The following is a 23,846-nucleotide window of genomic DNA, read 5'->3' as shown; positions in this document are numbered from 1 at the left end:
TGTTGCAAACACAGAGGGACTGGTAACTGGGCAGCCTTCGTTGCAGGCTTCCCCATTGATTTTCTGGGGAAGCTGGCAGGAAAAGTTACAAATGGTGATTACATGAAGGTTACAAATGGTGTTTAAACATGGTGATTACGTGATTGAGGGCACTGCAACAAGTTGTAAATGCAAATTGGTTGTCAACCACACTTTCTTCATCAACCAGGTGAATATAGACTTCTGTCTTTTCAAGACCTGATTCATCATCTCAACATAGGACCTTCACATAGGAATAATGATAGACATCCCAATAAAGTAACTTTTAATTTATTAATAAGGTGTTTCTTTGCAACATTGCAAACGCATACTGGTATTGATACTCTTAACAATGATAACTTGAGGCACAAAATACTATATGCCACTTGAGTGTTTCTGTCTGTATTTGTCTCAGGTTTCACATACAACCCAGTTATTAAAATATTAAACAAGTTCATAAAGATATTAGGTTTGTAAGTAAGTCTCTCCATTTTAATGTTCAATCATTATTGCGCTCAGGGTGTTATTAAAAAAATACTTGTCACCTCTCCTTTCACTATATTCAGGCTTTTTAAGATCTTCAGTGAGTTCGTTTTTTAGATCAAGAGGGGCAGTTTTACTGAAATTATAGGTTTCTGTCAAAAAATCAAGCAAAAGTTCCCCATTTTTGCTCCCTTCAGTAAAACAATCCGTAATGTCCATGTCTGATGGAAGCTCATAAGTCTGATACTTCAGTCCAGAACCATCAAGCATCTCTTCAACGTCAACAGAAGAAATATATAAACACAGATCATTCGGAGGTAAACGAGGACCATATTTCCTCCACAATTTGGCCCAGCCACTGTGTCCTGTCAAATAAACAATATCACAAACATGTAAGTGATAAATCATTTGTATAATACATGTTCCAATAGAAGAGAATATCTATAGCTCAGGATTGAACTGTCAGGTCCTTGGCACCCTCTGAGCTTGGTGGTTTTCTTGCAGGCATTTCATTACCTAACTAGGTAACATCATCAGTTCTAGCAAGAAGCGGGAGTTTGCTCTCTGTTTGTATACTAGGAGCTTGCCCCGTCAGTGTTGGTGTAAATGATGTTGGTGGTTCCGTGATTAAGCTGTTGTTTAATGTTTGTTTGTCTGGGCTATATAATTTACAATGAATTGATTTCCTATATTTTAAACATGGGGCTTGAAATAGGACTAAAAACCAAAACAGTGAAATTTCATTCCATCAAATTCAATTTAGGTTCATTTTCCCCATGTTGTTCCCTTCAGATATATTTGCATTGTAAGTCCCTAAATTGTTGGCAATCTTGTTCAGTGGCCATGCTCTTCGGAGATTTTTAAGAGTGATTATAATCCCACAGAAGAGAGAAAAACTGAGAAGCTAGTAAATAGTGTTGGGTCAGGCAGGTATCCTAATTCTTAACTCGAAAAGTTCGATTTTGAGGAGAAATCTGAGGAAAATCAATTCACCGCATGGGTTGAGGAGTGTCAGTGACAGTATGCACAGATTTAACATGAGGCAAAAATATGGGCAGAATGACAAGAAAAAGACTTTGGCAACTAGATATCAAGAAAAAGGAATGTGCCAGGCTGAAAACATAGATGGTCCCAAATAAGAAAGTTGCCACATGCCTTGCCTTTTTGACACTTTTGCAGATCACAAAAATCCCAAATCTAGGTCCAAGTTGGTTCAACACACAAACCAATTAGGGAGGCCATCTTTATGAACATTATCCATAGTGAACAGGGGTGAGATTACATATTTTGCAGTTGGGGTGGTTATATATTTTAAAGGAGACCTCTTACTCTTTTCAATCTCTCTCGGTGCTGTTGTAGTTTTGTACATAATTTAGAAACTGAAGATCATTTCCAACCATGAATGGGAACATCACTGAGGCCAGAGCTGATCTCATGATTGACTCTTCACCACCCATACAAATAAATCAGAAACTGGTTGATAAATCTCCAAATCGTCTAGAAGAGCAGGTTTAGAGCTGGACTGAAGAGCCACTTTGGAAGCAATTGCTCAAGGGGCTAGTGAAATCATTCTAGCAGTGGAAAGCTATGATCACCACATGTAACTGTACATTTAAAATAAAATGCTTTTAATGGAAGAGGGAGAAGTATTTGGGTGTTTTCACAGTAATCTCTCTCTCTCTGTGTCTTTCTCTCTGTCTGTCTGTCTGTTTCTCTCTCTCTCTTTCTGCCTCTCTCTTGACTTTGCCAAAGATAAATTATTTTAGTTTACATTTATTCAAATTTAAAATCATCCTTTGAATCTGCAATCAGACATTAGACGTTCAGGGAAAGATAGTGAGATAAGTGATTATGTAAATAACGATTGCCTTTTCTTAGGTATTTCGTCGTATAGTATCAAAATTTATCCTTTCTGAAGGATGGGAAATTAATTTCTTACAATGATGGCTATTTATGTGTCTGGTAGAACAACAAGGACATGTGGAAATGTGTGTGTGTGTGTGTGAGTGTTTTACCGAAGATATCCTGAACTTCAAAGCTGCATTCTCATTTCTACCTATTGGAAATACAGGTAGTCCTCGATTTACAATCAGTTACTTAGAGACTACAATGGACCTTCCTGGGGGTACTCACAATCCAGATTCAAAATTCCAATGTTTTGCTCTCCCATCACATGACTGTACCTCAGACATTTGGCCACCAGACTGCATTTACAGCTGTTTGTAGCTTCCCACAATCACATGATCACATTTTACAATGGTTTTGGGAAAAACCAACATTTATGTCTGTTTTGGGCAAAACTGCACCTTTAGTGAACCATTACTTCACTTGATAATCACTGCAAAAAAAAGTCATAAAATTGGGTCAATCCCATGGGTCAGCCACTTTATGACTATCATGACTTATACCTGTGATGGGCAGGTGCCATTATGGTCATAATTCAAGGACCAGCTGTAATCCCTGTTTAACATAATCTGAATATACTAGTTTTAAAATGGGGTCCACATATTGTGTACTATCTTTCAAAATCTGAGGCAGAAATCTTATAAACAAATATTTTGATAGAGACTAAGCCAGCTTTCTCCCGCCTGATGTTTTAGACTTTGATTTCCAAAATTATCAGGCACATTGAAAGTATATTAGAATGGTAAAGGTTTGTGTAAGTCCATTAAAGCAGGAAAATAGTACATTCAGCCTAATCCTGGTTGTTTACTAGAAAGGAAGTCCATTTAGTGCATGTAGTGCAGCTTCATTCATGATTAATTAAAATCTAATTAACTTTCATATGATTTAGCTGAGAGATCGACTTATATACTGTATGCTCCTAACATAGGCAATTGTAATTAATTCAGAAGCATCCATGGAGACTGAGAAGCGAGAAAATACCAGTCTTCTGACAAAGTGTCATCCTGATTTACATTAGGCCTAAAATAAGCCAGGGCTACATGCTTTATGGCACTCTGTGGTACTTTAATATACTATAAAGTTGTATTAGAGTGACAGGATGGCAGGATAGGAGGCCTCCATTAGAATCATGAAATTCTAGTATAAAGATGTCCCAAATTATTCAAAATGTTTGGCAATCTTAGGTCACCCAGCTAACAACCCCTTGCAGTGAGAAATATTTTTATTTAAAAATTGTTTGCATGTTAGCTATACAGATATTACCACAGAGAGTGAGAGAGGGAGGGAGGGAGGGAGGGAGGGAGGGAGAGAGAGAGAGAGAGAGAAAGAGAGAGAGAGAGAGAGAGAGAGAGAGAGAGAGAGAGAGAGAGAAATATATTATCAGGAACAGTAGGAAGGGGCATCAGGCTAATTCATTTATTTAGTACCCTTGGTGGCATGATTCAGCATTTCTGATGTGAATCATTTATAAAAAGCCAAAGCTCCTGGCCCCTTTGGATAGGAAAGCAATAAATTCAGGACTAATGAGGGCCTGCTGAGAAGTATGACTGCAAATCCCCCATGTTAATAAAGCTACTTGTCTGCCCATTTTTTGTGTGTGTGGAGGAAAACAGTCAGTGTTGAAAGAGTTTCTTTCGGAAACGTAAACATTGTCAGCTTTAAATGGATGCCGCACAACATATTTGTGTTATTTATTCTTTCCCTGTCTCTCCCTCCCCCAGTGGTGGGAAATGAATGCTGAGCACTAATTGCAAGGAATGCGCTGGTGTTGGTGTTCTGTGACTCAATGCCATTTCTGAAATGGAGCAATTATACACTACCTGACTGGCACATTATTATAATCACTCCCTGTAGAGGGAACATATGGTGCCAGACTGGTGTTTTTAAAGACTTTGTGGCAAGAGAAGGATATTATCTTTAAAAACAACCCTATATCTTTCTTCATAGCTAGCCTGGTTTCACCGACAACTGAAATATGGGCAGATCTGATGTCCCACGTGTTTCTTATCAGATTCCTACTCTCCATTTCACATGACATAATTTTTTTATTAGATGAGGAGGCAATGGCACACTGAGCACAACTCACTGGGAATCCCTCCTTAGGCAGGCTGCACTGCAAAGAACAGGTCTGAGTAGCACCAGAGAGCTTTCGACATAAGACTTGGTACCAACGTGCTAGAGGTTGTTTTATTGACTACGTTCAGGAAAGTTTTATTTTAGCAAAGGCTTGTTCTGTTCCTCTGCTCGTTCACCTCTTTTGATGTTTATCTACTCTGTTGTACCTCACACTATTCACTCTGAATGATGGAGTCTGACATCTTTTCCTTAACTGATTGTCTTTGGTTGTCTTCCTTTTTTTGTTATCTTTTACCCAAGTGAGGAACGGCTGGCAGAAAAGAAATTGCACATGGATGTATCTCAGTTCCAATGGATGCCCCCATAAACATTTTCTGATAGGGGCCCTAGATTCAGTTAGCATAGAGCAGGGGTGTGCGTGCTGGCTGGGGGATTCTGGGAGTTGAAGTCCACAGGTCTTCAAGTCGCCAAGGTTGGGCATCCCTGACTTAGCATTTCTGCATGCCTGCCTGTTGCATTCCTTGTGTCTGCTAAGTATGCTGGAGAAGAGAGAAATGGAATAAAATTCAAAATGGAATAAGAGTGCCAGACTTGGGACAGAAAAATGTTTTGAGTTTTTAAAAAGTCTATAACTAAAAATATCCAAAATCAGGTCAGAGTAAATTTGCCCATTTTTTTTTCTTTGTCCTTTTCTAATTTCTTGTAAATGTCCTCTTTCTCTTCAGATGCTTCAAGATGTGCCAGCATAGGGTAGATAATCAATATAAAATTTGGCTTGTTGTATACATATGTTTTGCACCCAGGAACTTATAACTAATTATTCTGAAATACAGCTTTAAGATTATATTTCTCTTGAAAGTGTAAAGTCAGCACTTGATATCTAATATAGTCTTCTCCTTGATTAACTCGCTTTCAATATGCACATATTAAGAGAAAAGGGCGTTCAATGATGTATCTTCTGTCTACAAATATATAGCCCAAGCATATATTTGATGCATGAGATGTCCTGTTTCTTTAGGGTACCTCTTATGTATCCATGTCTCTGTGATTTGAATATAAGGATGCCCTTCATAATTTCTTATTGTATGTATATATGCATATGATTTTTTTAAAGATTTAAAGAAATGTCCTTACTTTAGCAATAGCACTTAGACTTATATACCACTTCAAAGTGCTTTACAGGCCTCTCTGAGCAGTTCACAGAGACAACATCTTGCCACAACAATCTGGGTCCTCATTTTACCAACCTCAGAAGGATGGAAGGCTAAGTCAACCTTGAGCCAGTGAGAATCGAACTGCTGAACTGTTAGCAGTCAGCAGTTAGCAGAATTAGCCTGCAATCCTGCATTCTAACCACTGCACCTCTAATCACGGCTCCTTTACTTACAAGAATAACCATATGGCTAAAGTTAGTGAGATGAAATGAGAAATAATCCCTAATTTGGTAATTTAAGGTTAAAGGGCAATGTTTCGCTACACGCTAAGCATTTGACAAAAATGTTGCTTTTGTTTTCACTGAAAACATAACCAGATAAATAACTCTTTCAAAAATCTAGAAGGACGTGTGTATTTGTGTTCATAAGCAGCCAGGAGTCCTATTGAGCTGGTTCTGTATTATTAGGCTGCTATTTTGTGAAAGATATTTGATAAACTCAACTCTTTTCCATCCCTCCCCTTTTTCCTGTGTACATATTGTTCTATTCACAACACAAACCTGAGAGTAACAAATGCAAACTGTGAAATCAATGAAACCTGAAAGTGCTTAACTTTGGCTGGTTGTACCTATAAGACTTGCATTAGGTACTAATCCTAAAAATGTTATTTGCTTTGCTCACCCAGTATCAGATAAAAATAAATGCTTCATTATCGTAATCTTTGGTATTTCATTTTTCAGATAACCTGAACACATCTTTTTTTCCCCAGGTTTCAGACATAACCCTCCTAGTGTAGACTTTTTACCCAGCACCACAATATTGGATGAAATGAGGAGTTGTAACATGGAAAAAAAGCCAGCCATATAGCTGGAGAGAACTTTCTAGCTATTTGCTTAATGCCACACGCAGTCAGGTGTTATGGGTGCCATTCTGAAAAATTTGTAAACACATGAATGAATTCATTAATGGAAATTGGACTCCTCCCTCCCATGAGTTAAAGTGTTTCAAACCCTCTCCCTTTCCTCTTTTTAACTTCTGTTCGAAATAAATATATTTCGAGTTTAATGGAAGTAATGAATTTTGGGGGGTTATATTTATATTGATAGTCACTCTCTCTATATATATATTTGGTAGATCACTCTTTATATCTATAAAATGAAAAATCAGCAAATAAGCTCTAATATTTTAATATAATCTGTTTTTTTTTACTATGCACAGGGGGAGCACCATTCCTGGTGACATATCTGAGTTTTATTTTCAAAGAAATAGCAGCATGACTAAATGTAATATAAGGCAGAGAGCACATGGGGAAAAGCTGGCTGATTTCATATGTCCGTTTCTGGATCAAAGTTTAAACAGTTGACAAATAGTTTTTATATATGTGTGTGCGTGCATTCATGCCTATACACGTTCACAGGCCTATTGATTCAGCCCTCCACAACAACCCCAGGTTCTGATGTGGCCCCTTTGGAAAATGAATTGCTCAACCCTGCCATAGAATAACATCTGGCTACACACACCTGATGATTCCCAAAGAGGTTGAAAGTGGTCCTATAGTGCCTCCTGGTGGCCAATGTAATCTTTTTATAGGGTAGTCCACATTATGGATTACTTCAATACAGGCGGTTCTCAATTTACAACAGTTCATTTAGTGACTGCTCAAAGTTACAATTGCACTGAAAAAGGTGATTTATGACCATTTTTCACACTTATGACCATTGTAGCATCAAACATCAGACACTTGGCAACTGACTCATATTTATGACAGTTGCAGTGTCCTGAGATCATGTGATCACTTTTTGCAACCATGTTAAGTTAGTAGCAACCATGTTACTAACTTAACAACTGCAGTGATTTACCTTAATAACTATGGCAAGAAAGGTCATAAAAATGGGGCAAAATTCATTTTAAAATGCCTCACTTAGCTACAGAGATGTTTGGCTGAATTATTGTAGTAAGCTGAGGACTACCTCTGGTACATAAATAATAAAATACTACAAATACTACAAATGTCTTAGGATTCAGATTTGAACCTACCTGAAACAAGAATAATGAGGAGTTTGGCCCCAGCTTCCAAGAGGCTGTGAAAGAATCTAATGGTAGCTGGCATGTCTTTTACGTAATATAGCATCTAAAAATGAGAAGAATCATTTCAAGGTGAAATGGGTTTGCAGATTTCTTGAAACATTTTGTTAAATCATTCAAATATTTTGCTTATTTTGTAATTCAAATATTTGCAAAATCTTCCTCTCTGTATGTTGAGTTATATCTCCCCCACCCCAGTCACTACAGAGCAGGATAACTATCAGATCGGGAAGATAAAACTACAGCGAAAAAAACTAGTTTATAAATAAAAAGAGCAAATTTGTAATATTGAAGTAATACACCATGCATGAAAAATAGCCCATTAATGTAATGTCTCAGTAACAGTGGTCTAGCCACATAATAATGTGCTTTGTTCTACCTGGATCATGTGGATGAAATTCCATTTTCCCATCTCTTTGCTGTCCATAATTCGATTTTCATATTCCAGGGATGTCTCTTTGTGCCAAGTGAACTTTATGTTCTTGAGATCTGATGCCTTTGCAACACATTCTGAAATGTGACAGTTCCAAAGTTTATCTCATTTGCAAATAAGGAATACATTTTCATTTCAGTCTTTTTAAAGCAGCTGAAAGCCATATAACTGTTAATATGACGTTGATGCCATTGGTGAGACCAGTTCTTGGATGCTATTCTTTGTTCACTTTAATATAAGCGGACGTACATTTCTGAAATCTGGTCTAGATCTCTGATACTTAAATATAGACCAACAATATATTCATATTATCTCGTTTGGGAAAACATGATTTATTTAACTAAGGGGGGGGGTCCTTGGTGCTCTCTGAGCTTGCTTGTTTTCTTGCAGATTTTCATTAACCTAACTAGGTAACATCATCAGCTAGTAAGGAGTGCTGTTTGCTGTCAGTTTATATTCTGGTGTCTTGCCTGTCCGTGTGTGTGGGCAGTCTTAAGATTCTTTTGTTGGGCTGTTTACTGATGGCTCTTTGGCAGTTTCTTGATTACTGGTGGAGAGGTGCTGGAGTCTTTTTCTCTTTTGAACTGGTTGATTATCTCTTTTGCATAATCTGAAGATGTTGTAAATGTCTATTGATGGTTGATTTATCAGAGTGCCAAGCTTCTAGATCCATCCATCTATCATCTATCTATCATCTATCTATCAACTATCTATCTATCTATCTATCTATCTATCTATCTATCTATCTATCTATCTATCATCTATCTATCTATCTATCTATCTATCTATCTATCTATCTATCTATCATCTATCATCTATCATCTATCTATCTATCATCCATTATCCATCTGCCCATTCATCTACCTACCTACCTACCTGGAGGAGAAAATGGCCAAAAGGTTTTACCATAAAACTGCTATTATTTGAGCTATGATAAGATTATGATAATACACTGAACTATGTCTTTAGTATTTTTATATAATCTAAAACTGGTTTTTGATCTATTTTTAAAAAAATAATGGAAGTTTGGTTTAATTCTAGAAGGATGGAAATCTGTACTCTTTGTGTTGTTATGAAATTACAGTACCTAGCATCTTGCACAATTTGCCATCATGGTGTAGCTAATAAAAGTTGTAATTTCATAAAAACCAAAAAACCACAAGGTTTCCTATTCTTGACCTAGAGGTTAATCCCACTGTGGTGTAATTTGACATTTCCTTGTGAAATCAGTTCTGATTTCAGGGTCATTTTGAAAACTAAGGGACATTGAGGTAATAATTGGAATATTTTCTTGATTACAATATTCTCTTAATTTCCAGTACAAGGAGACAGTGCCTACTCTGTCACTGAAAACTCATAAAGGATGTGGCTTTCTTCACTCCCCAAAACCAATAAAGATCTCCGTCACTGATACTGTAAGACTGTCTCAACCACGATTCCATTATTTTGGGTTCTGTTACGTGATCTGAAATCCTGAGTGCATGCACAGAGCATTCAGAATATCACAGACGCTGACTTAATGCAGAAAAGGAAATATTACTTTTCTCAAGGATCTGATTATGATACGTCCCTGCAAAGATGAGAAATGTTCTCTCTTTGCTTATTCTAGTCCTCTAACCGACGCTTTTAAGAAAAAGTTCCTATTGGACACCAGATTACTGTAGTGTACTTTATATGGACTTGTCTTTGAAGATAGTTCAGAAGGTTATTGCCGCATAAGCTAAGGTTTAGAGGTGCTTTATGGGCTGCAATGAGCTTCTGGATTCAATATAAAATGATATTTTTTAAATCTATATTTATCTATATATTTAATCTATAAAGGTGGACCAGGTTTTTCCAGGAAACCTTCTTCAGGTAGATGTAGCCCATTCTATTCACTCATCCCAGGAAAGTTTACTCAAAGTCTCCCATTTGTAAAGGTGGCAAGATGGACTAGTCTAGAATAATGTTTCTCTATGGAAAAAGGGACGTGGTAGCCAGGGGTGGATTCCAGCAGTCACTACTGCCAATTCGCTCGTGGGTGCTTTGCATGCGCTATTGCTGTGCATGCAAGTGCAATAAAAATTGCTCTGTGCATGTGCAGAAGCAAAAAACTAGATGGCAGCGCCTATGGCGCCGCTGAGAGAATTGGTTTGGGGGTGTGGCAGACCTGGGTTGCTGCCGAATCCAGCAAACCACTACCGGTTTGGCCAAACCGGTCAGAACTGGTAGGAACCCACACTGGTGGTGGCTCAGTGGCTAAGATGCTGAGCTTGTCAGTCAGAAAGGTCAGCAGTTTTGTGGTTCAAATCCCTAGCGCCGCGTAACAAAGTGAGCTCCCATTACTTGTCCCAGCTTCTGCCAACCTAGCAGTTCGAAAGCAGGTAAAAATGCAAGTAGAAAAATAGGGGCCACCATTGGTGGGAAGGTAATAGCTTTCTGTGTGCCTTCGTCGTTTAGTCATGCCGGCCACATGACCACGGAGATGTCTTTGGACAGCGCTGGCTCTTCAGCTTTGAAACAGAGATGAGTACCACCCCCTAGAGTCGGGAATGACTAGCACATATGTGCAAGGGGAACTTTTACCTTTTATGGCAGGTCCCATTCCTCTGTAATACCGATAGTCCTCAGTTTAAGACCACAAATTGAGCCCAAGATTGATTTTGGCAAGTGAGACAGTCACTGAGTAAGTTTTACACTATTTAGTGACTCTTCTTGCCACAATTGTTAAAGGAATCACTGCAGTTGTGAAGTTAATGATAGGGTTGTTAAGTGAATGTGGCTTCCCCATTGACTTTGCTTGTCAGAAGGTTGCAAAACATGATCACATGACCCCAGGACACTGCAACCCTCATAAATAAGAATCAGTTGCCAAGTGTACAAATTTTGATCAGGTGACCATGGGGCAGGAGTCGGCAACCTTAAACATTCAAAGGACCACAAAGGTCCTAACCGGAAGCCCCCTGTGCAATTCCGGAGCCGACCGGAAGTCCGTTTCCCCCACCATAGAATCTCCTAGCGTGGTGTCCTTTTTCCTCTACCTGTCCTAACTGAAAGCCCTATCAGTTGCGGAGCTGACCGTAAAACCCACCCCTTCCTATAGAGTCTCCTCCTGACATTCCCTTCTCCCCCCACCCACTCTCAACCAGAAGCTCCTCTCAAAATTGTGGCACCGATCGGCAATGGGGCCACAGCAATGGAATGAAAGAGCCACTTGCGGCTCCAGAGCTGTGGGTTGCTGATCTTGCCATGGGGATATTGCAACTATGTAAGTGTGAAATATGGTCATAAGTCTCTTTTCCAGTGCCATGGTAACTTCAAACGTTCACCAAACGAATAGTTGTAAGTTGAGGACTACCTATAGTCAAAAGTAGAGTTTTCTCACTCAGAAAGGCTATTAACACTGTATTTGAGACAGCATTAGGGACGTTGTCATGATTCAGCAACAGGGTGATGATTATTTGTTACATATTTCTGGTTTCAGTGGTGCTTTATTATTTTTTTCTTGCTCTGCAATAATTACTTTGAATTTATTCACACATGTGGTGTGTATTATATATGCATGCATTCTCTATGTGTGAGTGGTCTCACTTTTAACTGCTGCAGCTGTTTTTCAGCCCTCTTCCATTATCGGTTCCTAGGCTCTATGACCACAATGAAGCTCTGTGTGTATTAAGGCCAGATAGCTTTCTGCAAGTAATCCATACCGACAGTAAAGATAACATGCCCCAGAACTGTTTTTTATTTCATTATTGGACAGTTGATACACAGACAATGGGAAAATGAAGAGTGAGAAGAAAGCTAATGTCTATCAATATATCAAAAATTCTGGGCTGCCTACCAAATACTATTTGAAAACCTACAAGAGAGGAACTCTTTCCCTAAATGGAAATATGAAATATGAAATATGAAGTATGTAGCCAAACTTAACATTGTGTTATGGTTAGCCTTGTAAGAGAGGGGGAGGGAGAGAGGGAGAGAGAGAGAGTGTGTTCATAGTAGAAAAGGAAATGTGATCCCTACAGGAACCCACTATGTCTGTGGACATCACCCTTGGTATCTACCAGGCTCTGCAATGCAGAAGCCTTTGCAGAAAATAGCCTGTGGCAAGCATATGCAAGCTTTTAGCTTCACTTTATTTCTAAGGAGGCCTTATAGGCATCCTGTCAAGTTAAACGGGGCATTTTCCTTTCCTATCTACCGTGTTTCCCCGAAAATACGACAGGGTCTTATATTTTTTTTTGACCCATGAAATATGGCCTTGGGCTTATTAAAGGGGAGGGCTTATTGTTTTTGGGTTGCCGGACGGCTGCTCCCTTGCAACCGGGCTCCCGAAGAGCCAGGCACAGCCTCAGGGTCGAATTGCTGTGTTGCGCTGTCGCAGCAGCAACACAGCAACCACGAGGTGACCATGCTCGTGAGCAGCCACTCGGCAACACCCCTTTCCAGCTGGGCACAGCACTGCTGACCAACTTAGCGGTATCCAGAAGGCACCAAGCAACACTAGCCCGTTTGCCGTCTTCCGCCTACAGCGGCTTGCGCCTTCAGAATGCCCCTAGGTGAGTGAATGGGGCTCTGCATGGCTGGAGAGGGGGGGTTGCGTGAGTGGCTTTTCCACTCCCCGCTCGCACAACTCCCAGGCTCACGATGTCCTTTGCTAACTCTACAGTACCTGCAGAGCCAGGGCATCTCCGCTGCTGGCACCACCTGCCGCTTGGGTTTTTTGGTGGCTTTCAAAGCACAGAGGACAGATGCTGCTCTGGGAGTACGCTCTATGGTTGTGGGCTGCAGAGCATACAACCATAGAGTGTACTCCCAGAGTGGCATCCATCCTCTGTTGCGGCTTCCAAAGCACGGAGGTAGGATACCGCTCTGGGAGTATGCTCTATGGTTGTACGCTATCATAGAGCATACTTCCAGAGTGGCATCCATCCTCCATGCTTTGAAAACCAGAAAAAAAACCCAAGTGGCAGGTGGCGCCAGCAGTGGACATGCCCTGGCTCTGCAGGTACTGTAGAGTTAGTCAAGGGCATCGTGAGCTCGTGAGTCGCGCGAGCAGGGAGCGGAAAAGCCCCTCACGCAACCCCCCTCTCCAGCCATGCAGAGCCCCATTTACTCACTTAGAGGTATTCCGAAGGTGCCGAGCCGCAGGAAGCGGAGGGCGGCAAACAGGCGCTCGCGTTGCTTGGTGCCTTCCGGGTACTGCTAGGTCGGTCAGCAGCGCTGTGCCTGGCTGGAAATGGGTGTTGCTGGGAGGCTGCTCGTGAGCGTGGTCACCTCATGGCTGCTGTGTTGCTGCTGCGACAGCGCAACACAGCCATTCGACCCTGAGGTTGTGCCTGGCTCTTCGGGAGCCCGCTCGCAAGAGAGCAGCTGCCCGGAAACCTCCCCTCTTCAGCTGGGCACAGCGCCACTGACTGACCTAGTGGTACCCCGAAAGCACCAAGCAACACGAGCGTCTTTGCCCCCCACCTCGTTTCCACAGCTTGGCACCTTCAGGATACTGCTAGGTCGGCGAGCAGTGCTCTGCCTGGCTATAGCGGGGGATTGTCCAGGGGGCTTATTTTCAGGGGGGGTAATATTTTTGCCCACCCGAAATATGTGGCAAGGCTTTAGTTTCAGGACCGGTTGTATTTTCGGGGAAACACGACACCTGCTTATAAAAAGTCAGAAATAAGTTGGAGTGAAGCTGAGAAGGTGGCAACAATAACCAGCTAATTTGTTTTAGCTGGTTAGTCAATAAGTGAGGATTTTAAGATTGTAGAGAGTACACAATGTCAGAAAGCATAGCAGCTGTTTTGAGGCTTTTCAAACGTCCAAGAGCACCAATAGTCTCAAGAAAGCAGCCTTGTCCTTCTTCAACTCATGGAGAAAAAGCAACATTTGTGCCCTGGCTTGAAGTTTCAGAAAGTTTAATCCCTAATTATTATTTTTTTCAAACAACAAAGTGGCAAAATTTCCCCTTTTCATTTCCGTAGCATTAATACTGCATTGTGTTTGCTGTCACTTAAGCAGGGATTTACACCCTCTGGTTTGCCGCCATGCTGAGAAACATCAGGCTGTATCTCTTCCTCCCTTTCAGTGGAAATGTGATAAATGGATGTTTCAGAGAAACATTTCAATAGCACATTATTTCCATAACGAACTCTAGAACACCGAGGGGCAAACAGATCGGTGACGTGGAGCTCAGCAGAAGCTGCAACATTAAGCATACCTTTGTAACTGTTTATTTGTTCTGCATTTGGTTCTATCACATCGGTATGAATGATCACGCCAGGGTATTCCGACTGTAATCTTGCAAGAATCTCAAGGTCAATTTCCCCTAGGACACAAAGAAGAACAAAGAAACCAAAAACTAATATCATTTTTTTGCTAAACGTGTGTGTGGGTTTACTTGGTTCATGTGCAAATGTCAAATTAGTTTCCAAATGGCATATAGAGAATGGCAAGATGAAAAGCATTGCTTTATTACAGGGGTGTCAAACTCGATTTCATTGAGGGCCGCATCAGGGTTGTGTTTGACCTCGGGGCGGGGGGGGCTGAGGGGGCGTGGCCAGCTCAACCTTACTTGTATTGGGGGCGGCTGTGGTGGGCTGAGTGCTCTGAGCGCTCTGCCACACTCCCGAGCTCCGTTTTCAGCTGCGACAGCTCCTTGCAACCCTCTGCCAGCAAAAACAGAGCTCGGGAGTGCCATAAGCGGCTCTCCTGAGCTCCGTTTTCTCCGTCAGAGGCCTGTGGACTGGTCCTTTGTTGTTTCCAGGGCGACCCCACGGGCCAGATCTAAGCAACCCATGGGCCGGATCTGGCCCCCGGGCCTTGAATTTGACATCCCTGCTCTATTATGATCAAGTTACATCCCATCGTTATTAGGACCTTGTGACGGCTGAATGGCTGAATATTAGAACAACTAGATTGGGCTAGATGTAGCTAGTCATTCTTTTGACAACTCGTATGAATCTCGCGAACAAAACATGCATTAAATAGTATTCTATCACTGGTGTTACACCAGCAAATGGAATCGATAAGGAATCTGCTTCTGAACCTGATGGTGATGAAGAGTCACCATGACTACTACTCATTAGTTTTATACTTAATAGTTTTATACTCATGAACTTGTTTTAACGTACTTTAAAACTGTCCCAATTCTGCTGCCATCACATATGCGACAGCTATATATTTATTATATTTTGTGTATAGAAGTCTTACCTTTGTTCTACTTTAATCTCTTGCCATGTGCTTTATCGGCAGGAGGAGGAAAAAAGGATCTTGCTTTTTCCAAACCAGATATTGGATCTTTTTTTCCTATCTTGTCCTCATTTGCTTGCCATTTTTTATTCCTGGACAAATTATTATTCATCATTTTTGCTGACCATCTCATATGTATTCTTAGCTCTATAATATCTTTTCCAAAGTATTGTGATCAAATTTGTTTATGATATTCCAATCTATATTTGTTACATCATAGATACCTCCAAAGGCTTAACAAAATCTATCATTTGTATCACTTTTAGAAGATACTTTACACTATGGTCCTTCGATAGGGATCCATCCATCTGTCCATTATCTCAACTTATGTATACGATTCTTTACAAAGAAGTAAAATGGATCTATCATACCCAGAGGCTGAAATAGATAGACGGATAGACCTACTCATAATTGGTGTATTCAGTGCTAGCCAATTCTAAACAGAGGCTTAAGGTCACATTGCAAAAATAATTCATTGTACTGGAAAGCGAAGGAAAAAGAAACATAATGCTGATGGCATTGCATGTGATAGCATTGTATTTATGTTGGATTTGGTCAAAGAGCCTCTTAAGCTTACATGCAGAAGATGGAAGCAAATGCCAGATTCAATCATTATTGAATTATCTTAAGGCAGCCTAGTGCTCTTCTGGTGCATCATTCTTAACCAATATGGTCAAGCTGATTGGGATAGCTAGAGCTGTTATTGACTCATCTGGAGATCTTGTATTTTTATTGATCGAATGGGTAATGTATTCATTAACCCATTGCCCTCGGTTATTTTAAAAGCTCCTCTTCACCTCAAACTCCTGATTTGTAATTTAATCTTCTACCTTAATTGAGTTCATTTAGTTATTTATATGCAAACAAGGGCTTTGGGGCATTTCGGAACCAGTTTTCTAGCAGCCTGAAAATCAATTGACAACTATCAGTTAAAGCTCTAGAAATTATTTAAGGACTCTGATACAATTACCTTTAAAGGGCTACCACTATTTTCGCCATTAAATTACCAATTAAACTTTTCAAGGAAATAGATTGTTTAGAGTGGAGTCACTATTTTACCACACAGTAAATGTCTTCAGCGATTAGAAGGGGATGGAGTTCTCCACATTAATAAGATATAAAGCTATAAGCAGAACACACTTTCTTATAGATGGGAATGACACCACTTCATTATTCAAATGACCATTTAAAGGTAGACCGTCTACATCAGAGGTGGTATTCAGCAGGTTCTGACCAGTTCTGGAGAACCGGTAACGGAAATTTTGGGTAGTTTGGAGAACTGTTGAATACCATCTTTGACTGGTCCCACCCCATCTATTCTCTGCCTCCCGGGTCCCAGCAGATCGGGAGGAAATGGGGATTTTGTAGTATCCTTCCCCTGGAGTGGGGAGGGAATGGAGATTTTACAGTATCCTTCCCCTGCCACACCCACCAACCCACGCCCACCAATCCACATCCACTGAATCGGTAGTAAAAAAAATGAATCCCACCACTGTCCTACATTCCTAGTTTTGATAATGTAGCATTTTGCTCTCACAAGCTTTTCCATACCGACTGTCAACACTAGTATAATGAACAGTTGGGAAGAACTTCTTCAGTAGTAGAATTGAAATGTTTTTAAATAAATCATTCAAATGAATAAGAGATGTGTCAAAACTTTGGGCACATTGAGCAACTAGCATTCTACATGTGATCCTAAATTTTCTTCTTTCCTATCCAGACACTTTGACACTAAAAAATAAATACTGAACAAAGACCTAGGAGCTGGGCTAAATCATCAGATGCAGGTCCCGTTACTCTTAGCATGACTTCTGCTGCATACCAGTAGCCTACCACAGACACTAATAGTTGAATGGGGATCAGATAATGGAGTTCATCCAGTCCTATAAAATAGCCAATTCTGGCCAGGTTCTTAATCATTTGAAATCGTATTACTTGCCTCTTACTTTTAAGCTACCAGCCACCAGCGCTATAAATAAATATCACTGTCTTCATGAGTCGTGCAATCTTTCTGCTGGTGGTATCCAGTGAATAAAATAACAAAATTGAATTGGTATGGCATGGCATGATAACACTTTGAATGGATTACTTTGCGGAAAGAAGAGTGGAAACTTGGAACCAACTTCCAATGGAAGTAGTAGGTCAATTATCAGTAAATGAGTTAAAACATACTTGGAATAAACACGTATCTAACTTAACAAATAAAATTAAAATTAAAAAGCCCTCAAAGGGCAGCTTTAATCGATCACTAGGGCTTTTTCCATTGTCAGTTTTTTTGTTTCATGGTATGGTATGGTATGGTACAGTCCACTTCAGCGATTATCATTGATTAAATGATTCTCAATTATTAGAGTTATTGATTTTAAGACTGCAGGGCAAATATTTGTTTCATAGCAAGAGAGGTTTGGAGTTTTTCTTCATTATTGATTTACATGAGTGAAAAAAAAGAGTGGCCTGTCCTGATCAATATGGCAGCTCTCCAAAAGATTGAGCCCCCTTTTGGCGCTATTTTGAAGAGGGGGGCTAATGGGCAAAAGTCTTGCGGAGTCTTCAGGTACGCATTACATTCCTTAACACACACACATACCTGTATCCTGGCTCTACCACTTTCAGAATGAGATCCTTGATCTATTACACAACATGTAGTGTAGCTCTTGAGCCAAGAAAATGTAAGCATAGAATTATGTTATCCATAGGTAAAGGTAAAGCTAAAGGTTCCCCTCACACATATGTGCTAGTCATTCCCAACTCTAGGGGGTGGTGCTCATCTCTGTTTAAAAGCCGAAGAGTCAATGCTGCCCGAAAATATCTCCATGGCATGACTGAACACCAAAGACGCATGTAACACTATTATCTTCACACCAAGGTGGTCCCTATTTTTCTACTTGTATTTTTACATGCTTTTGAATTGTTATGTAGGTTGGCAGAAACTGGGACAAGTAGCAGGAGCTCACTCCGATACTCTGTGCTAGGGATTCGAACTACCAAACTGCTGACGTTTCTGATCAACAAGCTCAGAGTTTTAGCCACTGAGCCACCACATCCCTTATGTTATCCATAGAAACCAGTTAACGCCCCTTCTCCATTTTGCCCCATGTCTTTGTCTCAGCTCTACATTTAAGCATCCTTTCTTGCTCTTTTTAACCACAAAACCCATACCATTCCAAAAACAGAAGAAAAAAAACCAGGATGGTTTTATAAATAACCATTTATAAACCATAAATAAATAAATAAGGATGCCAGCAGCTCTTTTTACTGCTACAGCATGGGCTGAGTTCTTCATCGTGACTAAGGCAAGACGTTTTAATATTGAATTGCTCCTATTCGTGGGTTGTCGTTGTTTTGGTTTTAAATGTTTCCATAATAATTTATGACTTAAGTCATAATGAGTCAATCACTTGAAAATGAAATAAAATAAAACTAAATTCTGGTAGTAAAATAGATAGCAAACTCAAGCATCCCTGAATTTCCAATAAATCCAAAACTTTGGTGGGAAATGTAATTTTAAAAAAATACAAAAAAAACCCTCACCTAATATCAGTACTGCTCAAACCCCTGTCAGAACAAGAATGTTTACACTGTTTGGAAAGCCTGCAAGATGAGGACTAAATGAACTTCAGGGAGTATTTTGTTTCAAAGTGTTGGGGCCACCACCAAGAAGATCCGCTTCCAAACTCTACCCCAGTTAGTTACTTAGTTAGTGGGCTTGGGACCCTAACATTCACTCTTGGCATGATAGTCCGAATAGGAAAATTCTAGTTAGAAGAAAGGGTCCTGCATGTAAACAGGTGCTGGGGTATGTAGGTGAACACCAGATGGTTGCTTAGAAACCTATCGGCAGACAATATCATTGGGGCTATATGTTAAAGTGACTCGTCATCTTCACCGTCTGGATCCTTATCTTTTACACAATTGCACTTTGCTTTCTAGACTTTATTCAAAGGAGCAACCCTGCATAAAGTGTGCTACATTCATCTAAACCTGTAGTCATAAGGGCATAAATCAATGTTATAAAGTTACCTTAAGTCAAAAAGGATTGTAACAGAGGTGGTATTCAGGAGGTTCTGACCAGTTCTGGAGAACCGGTAGCGGAAATTTTGAGTAGTTCGGAGAACCAGTAAATACCACCTCTGACTGGCCCTGCCCCCATCTATTCTCTGCCTCCCAAGTCCCAGCTGATCGGGAGGGGATGGGGATTTTGCAGTAACCTTCTACTGTCATGCCCACCAAGCTACGCCCACCAAGCTACACCACGCCCATCAAGCTACAGCCACAGAATTGGTAGTAAAAAAAAATTGAATCCCACCCCTGGGTTGTAACTATTGTACCAACTGAAGATGGGCAAAAGGTCCCGCACCCTTGGCCTTCACCAGTGAAAATGTGAATCCTGGAGAAGCTGCAAGTCCCACAGAATCTGGCTGGATATCATGAGAATCAAAATGCTAGACCTAGATGAGTATCCAGAAGGCCTTTCTTATATGCTTAAAAAGTCATTTATCACAAAGAAAATGAAAAACAGAATAAGAAATTGAAAAGCCCCATCCCATTCTTTCTTTTGCGGGGAGGGGGCTAGCCAACATTCCAGTCTGATTCTATATATAGGTTTAATTTTCACATTATTCTCATTATCTGAGTCTTTTTTGCCCATTCATCCCCACATTGCAGAACATCCTTTTGCCAGGAGGTATATTTTCAATTATTTCTAAATTCCTCCAAGTACATGAATGCAATATAATACCCTGCATATGTAACAGCATTTATAATTCAGATTGCTAAATAATACTTTTGTGTTTTTGACTCACCTGAACCACCACCAACACTTAGAATGTTGATTTCACTTTTTCCATTACTGATGCTAGGAGGGAAGGACAAATTCATAACATCAAAAGCTGTTCAAAAAGTTCAGGAACTTGCATTTCTAGATGTCCTCTAGGGACACACATACCCCAGGCTTTTATTCCAGCCTGATGTGGCTCATTAAGGATGGTCAGGATGGGGCTGTGTAGATGGACTGCAGACTTGTGGTTAGGAACAAGTTTAAGTCTCAGTGACTTTGGACTATCAGAGAGAGATAAGTAAGATAAAGGTAAAAGTTCCCCCGCACATGTGTGCTAGTCGTTCCCGATTCTAGGAGGCGGTGCTCATTTCCATTTCAAAGCCAAAGAGCCAGTGCTGTCTAAAGATGTCTCTGTGGTCATGTGACTGGCATGACTAAATGCCACAAGCACATGGGGCGCTGTTACCTTCCCACCAAAGTTGTCCCTATTTTTCTATTTGTAGTTTTTACATGCTTTCGAACTGCTAGGTTGGCAGAAGCGGGGACAAGTAATGGGACCTCACCCTGTTATGCAGCGTTATGCTAGGGATTCAAACCGCTGAACTGCCGACCTTCTGATTGACAAGCTCAGCGTCTTAGCCACTGAGCCACTGCGTCCCCCCATCCCTAAAGTCTCAGTGAATTTGGGCTATCAGAGAGAGATAAGCATGGACTGCTTAAAGCTAAACTGAACTACGTAGCAGACAAACAAGAGCAGTAAGTCTTTTCAGCTCCTTTAGATGAACATGTCAACCAGCAAAAAAGTTTAAAAAAAATGCTAATGGGGTATATTGATGGAAATTTTAAATAGTGTTAGAGAGAGTAACTTTTTTTTTTTTAAAGGAAAAGTAGTGGGTCGGATTAAGTGGAATGAAAAGTTAAATTGCACTCAACTAAATACATTAAAAAGCTCACTCAGATTGACTTTAGTTGAAATATTTATATAGCCACTCACCTTTCAATTAACTCAGGGCACCTCCCAGTCAAAAATTAAAAGACATATAAAATCATATTTTATTATAAAACTCAACCAATTGAAAACTTAAAAAGAACAAAAACCTAGAACAAAACCAGTTCTAATCTGGGATTATCTAATCCCATGATGGCGAACCTATGGCATGCGTGCCAGAGGTGGCATGCAGAGCCCTCTCTGTGGGCACATGTGCCATCACCAGCTGCTCTTCTGGTTTCATGCATGCTGGCCAGCTGGTCTTTTGGGTGCTGAAGTATTAGAAAACAGCCTGAAAAACGGAAAAAAAATCAGGCTGTTTTTTGGACCATTTTGGGGCTGGTTTTGGGGCCAAAAGCAACCCAAACGTGTCCTGTAAATGGCCTGGAAAATGGCCTGAAAATGCCCCCAAAGCACCATAAAAGCAGTCTGAAAATGCCCTGAAAAATGCCCCCAAAACAGCCTGAAATCAGCCTGAAAAATGGCCTGAAAACGCCCAAAAAACAGGCATGCGTGTGCCAGCCAGCTCGTCTTCAGGTTTCCTGTACTCCGACACGTGTGAAGATCAGCTGGCTGGCACACATGCACATGCCAGAAATCTGAAAACCAGCTGGTCAGCATGTGCAATTGTGCATGCTCACCGGCCAGCTGGTCTTCGGTTTCCAGCACTCCGGCGCATGCACACACATGCACCTGAATGCGTGTTCCTGTTTGGGCACTCGGTATTGAAAAGGTTCGCCATCACTGATCTGGTCTTTTCCCATCAATCTCATGCATGAAAGCATCTATCAAATATTTCTAAGAACATGTCTATCGTATATTTACCTGGATATTAATTGGGGCAGCTTCTTCTGAATGAAGTCCAGCATGCACTGATGTTCGGTTGACTTCTTGAGGAAGACATGAAAAGTTTCAACATAATGACTGTGATTCGAGAACAAACTTCTCATGGCCATGGTGATCACCAACCTGCTTAAAGGTAGAGGTCAAAGAAACAGAAAGTACACTTATTTGGCTCACATTTTGGAAAGGCAGGAGACAAGGAAGAGGGATGGAAAAAGTAAGAACAGCCTCAGTCCTTGTCCAACCCCAGAGAGCGTTGCAAGGCCTTACTTAGGGCAAGTAAAGCAAGTAAGGAAAGCATTTGCTGAAACAGCATATTGTCATTTTTGCCAGATTTTGCAACAAGATCTCAGCTGCCTGCAGAACAAAGTGCCCAGCACGGCTCTTTTGAAAACAGAATCTAAGTAATAATAAGGAATTTCTACCCAGAAATGTTTTGGAAGATAGTTCTGCGTCTCTAAGGGGATATTGTGGGACCAGTTTAAGATTAGCTCAAATTCTGTTTTATCCTGGCAATCCCTTGGGCATTTGAAAAAACATAATAGGTTCAGCTTAGGGGGGGGGGAGTTAAATTTACAATACTGTGTCATCGTCAAACATTTTTTAGAAGGGAAAAAACTCAATTAAAAGGTTTTAGTGGAGCCTGAGACATTGCTCTGAAGTGATTGCTGCCCATCCTATCAGAATATTATACTGTAGACTCCTGGAGACAGAGGTGTCAAATTCAAATAGAAACAGGGACCACTAAATCCTGCTTAAGGATGCTGGTGAGAGAAGAGGGAGGAGCTAAATGCCAGGAAGCTAAGGAGAAAGATCAAAGGGAGATGGAGAAAGAACAGGAAGAGAAAGCATTAAGAGAAGGAGCAAGGGCCAAGGAGATGAAGGAGCAGAGGGACCTAAGAATGACTAGATCAACTAAACCTATAAATCAATAAGACATGGAGGAAGAAATAAAAGTAATCTCCATCAACATAAACAGACTAAATTCAGCTAAAAGAAGAAGAACATTTAATAAATTAGAGAAATTGAAATTGAACAATGTATGTTTACAGGAACTACATATTAGAAAGCAACATAGAAAATTTCTGGAACAGGTAAAACTAGGCAATTTATATACGACATTGGCTGACCAAAGCAAAAAGGGAATAACATTATATGTTAGAAAGATGATACAATAAAACTTAATTTTTGAAGATGGGAAGGGAAGAATACTGATGGTGGAGATAATGATGAATTTGAGAAAGATATTATTAGTGGCAATATACACTCCAAAAGAACGCTTCATGTTGTATTTTAATGTAGAAAATCATACAGGTATATTTGTGTATATATCCAGGTTTGGAATAATGAAAATGAAATGAAAGCCAGCTGGGTGGTCTTGACTCAATCCCTCTCTTTCACTCACTCCACCTTGCAGGGTTGTTGTTGTAGGAAAAATAGGAGGAGTGTTAGGTATGTTGCCTGCCTTGAGTTATATATCTAAGGAATGGTAGAAGAAAAATCAAATGATAATAATAATCTATTTTTATATTAATACATTAACACAACAAGAGATAACCAATACATTAGAGGAAACGTATCATTGCATTTATTATTACAAATGGACTATTTGTTTTCAGCACTTATGTATATTTATGGGCCCTTGAATTTTTTACAGTGTGTTTGCGTCTGGGTGTTTGCCTATTCACACACACAGTTAGATATATAGATTATCTCTTTCCCACTCTCAGCTTCCTCCCAGCCTACTGTTAAATTATCATGCAAATTATATTCTTCACCTTATAGCCAGGCTTTTCACCTCCCTGAAATGTCCCTTCTAATTTCTGATATCCCACGTATAAGGGGGAAATGTTGTTGCTT

The 23,846-nt window shown here is 40.3% G+C and overlaps 1 protein-coding gene across 9 annotated transcripts in view; it reads right to left on the bottom strand.

The window, feature by feature from the left end:
* Positions 1-293: 293 nt before the first annotated feature.
* HNMT (histamine N-methyltransferase) overlaps positions 294-23,846 on the bottom strand; it is a 31,310-nt gene continuing 7,757 nt past the window's right edge. For 6 of the 9 annotated variants that reach the window (XM_081932418.1, XM_081932415.1, XM_081932417.1 and 3 more), the window contains 6 exons: positions 21,969-22,112; positions 20,181-20,233; positions 14,348-14,455; positions 8,101-8,231; positions 7,674-7,767; positions 294-866 (listed from right to left, as the gene is read on the bottom strand). In XM_081932418.1, coding sequence (XP_081788544.1) covers positions 511-866; positions 7,674-7,767; positions 8,101-8,231; positions 14,348-14,455; positions 20,181-20,233; positions 21,969-22,099 — 873 coding nt within the window. In that variant the 5' untranslated portion in view covers positions 22,100-22,112 and the 3' untranslated portion in view covers positions 294-510. Of the gene's footprint in view, positions 867-7,673; positions 7,768-8,100; positions 8,232-14,347; positions 14,456-20,180; positions 20,234-21,968; positions 22,116-23,298; positions 23,466-23,846 lie in introns of all 9 variants that reach the window. The other 3 variants (XM_081932420.1, XM_081932413.1, XM_081932419.1) reach the window with 2 other exon arrangements.

Source organism: Natrix helvetica, assembly GCF_964273705.1.
Source record: "Natrix helvetica genome assembly, chromosome: 1".
In the NCBI taxonomy this organism is placed as follows: Eukaryota; Metazoa; Chordata; class Lepidosauria; order Squamata; family Natricidae; genus Natrix; species Natrix helvetica.
This window is presented reverse-complemented; position numbering and strand designations above follow the sequence as displayed.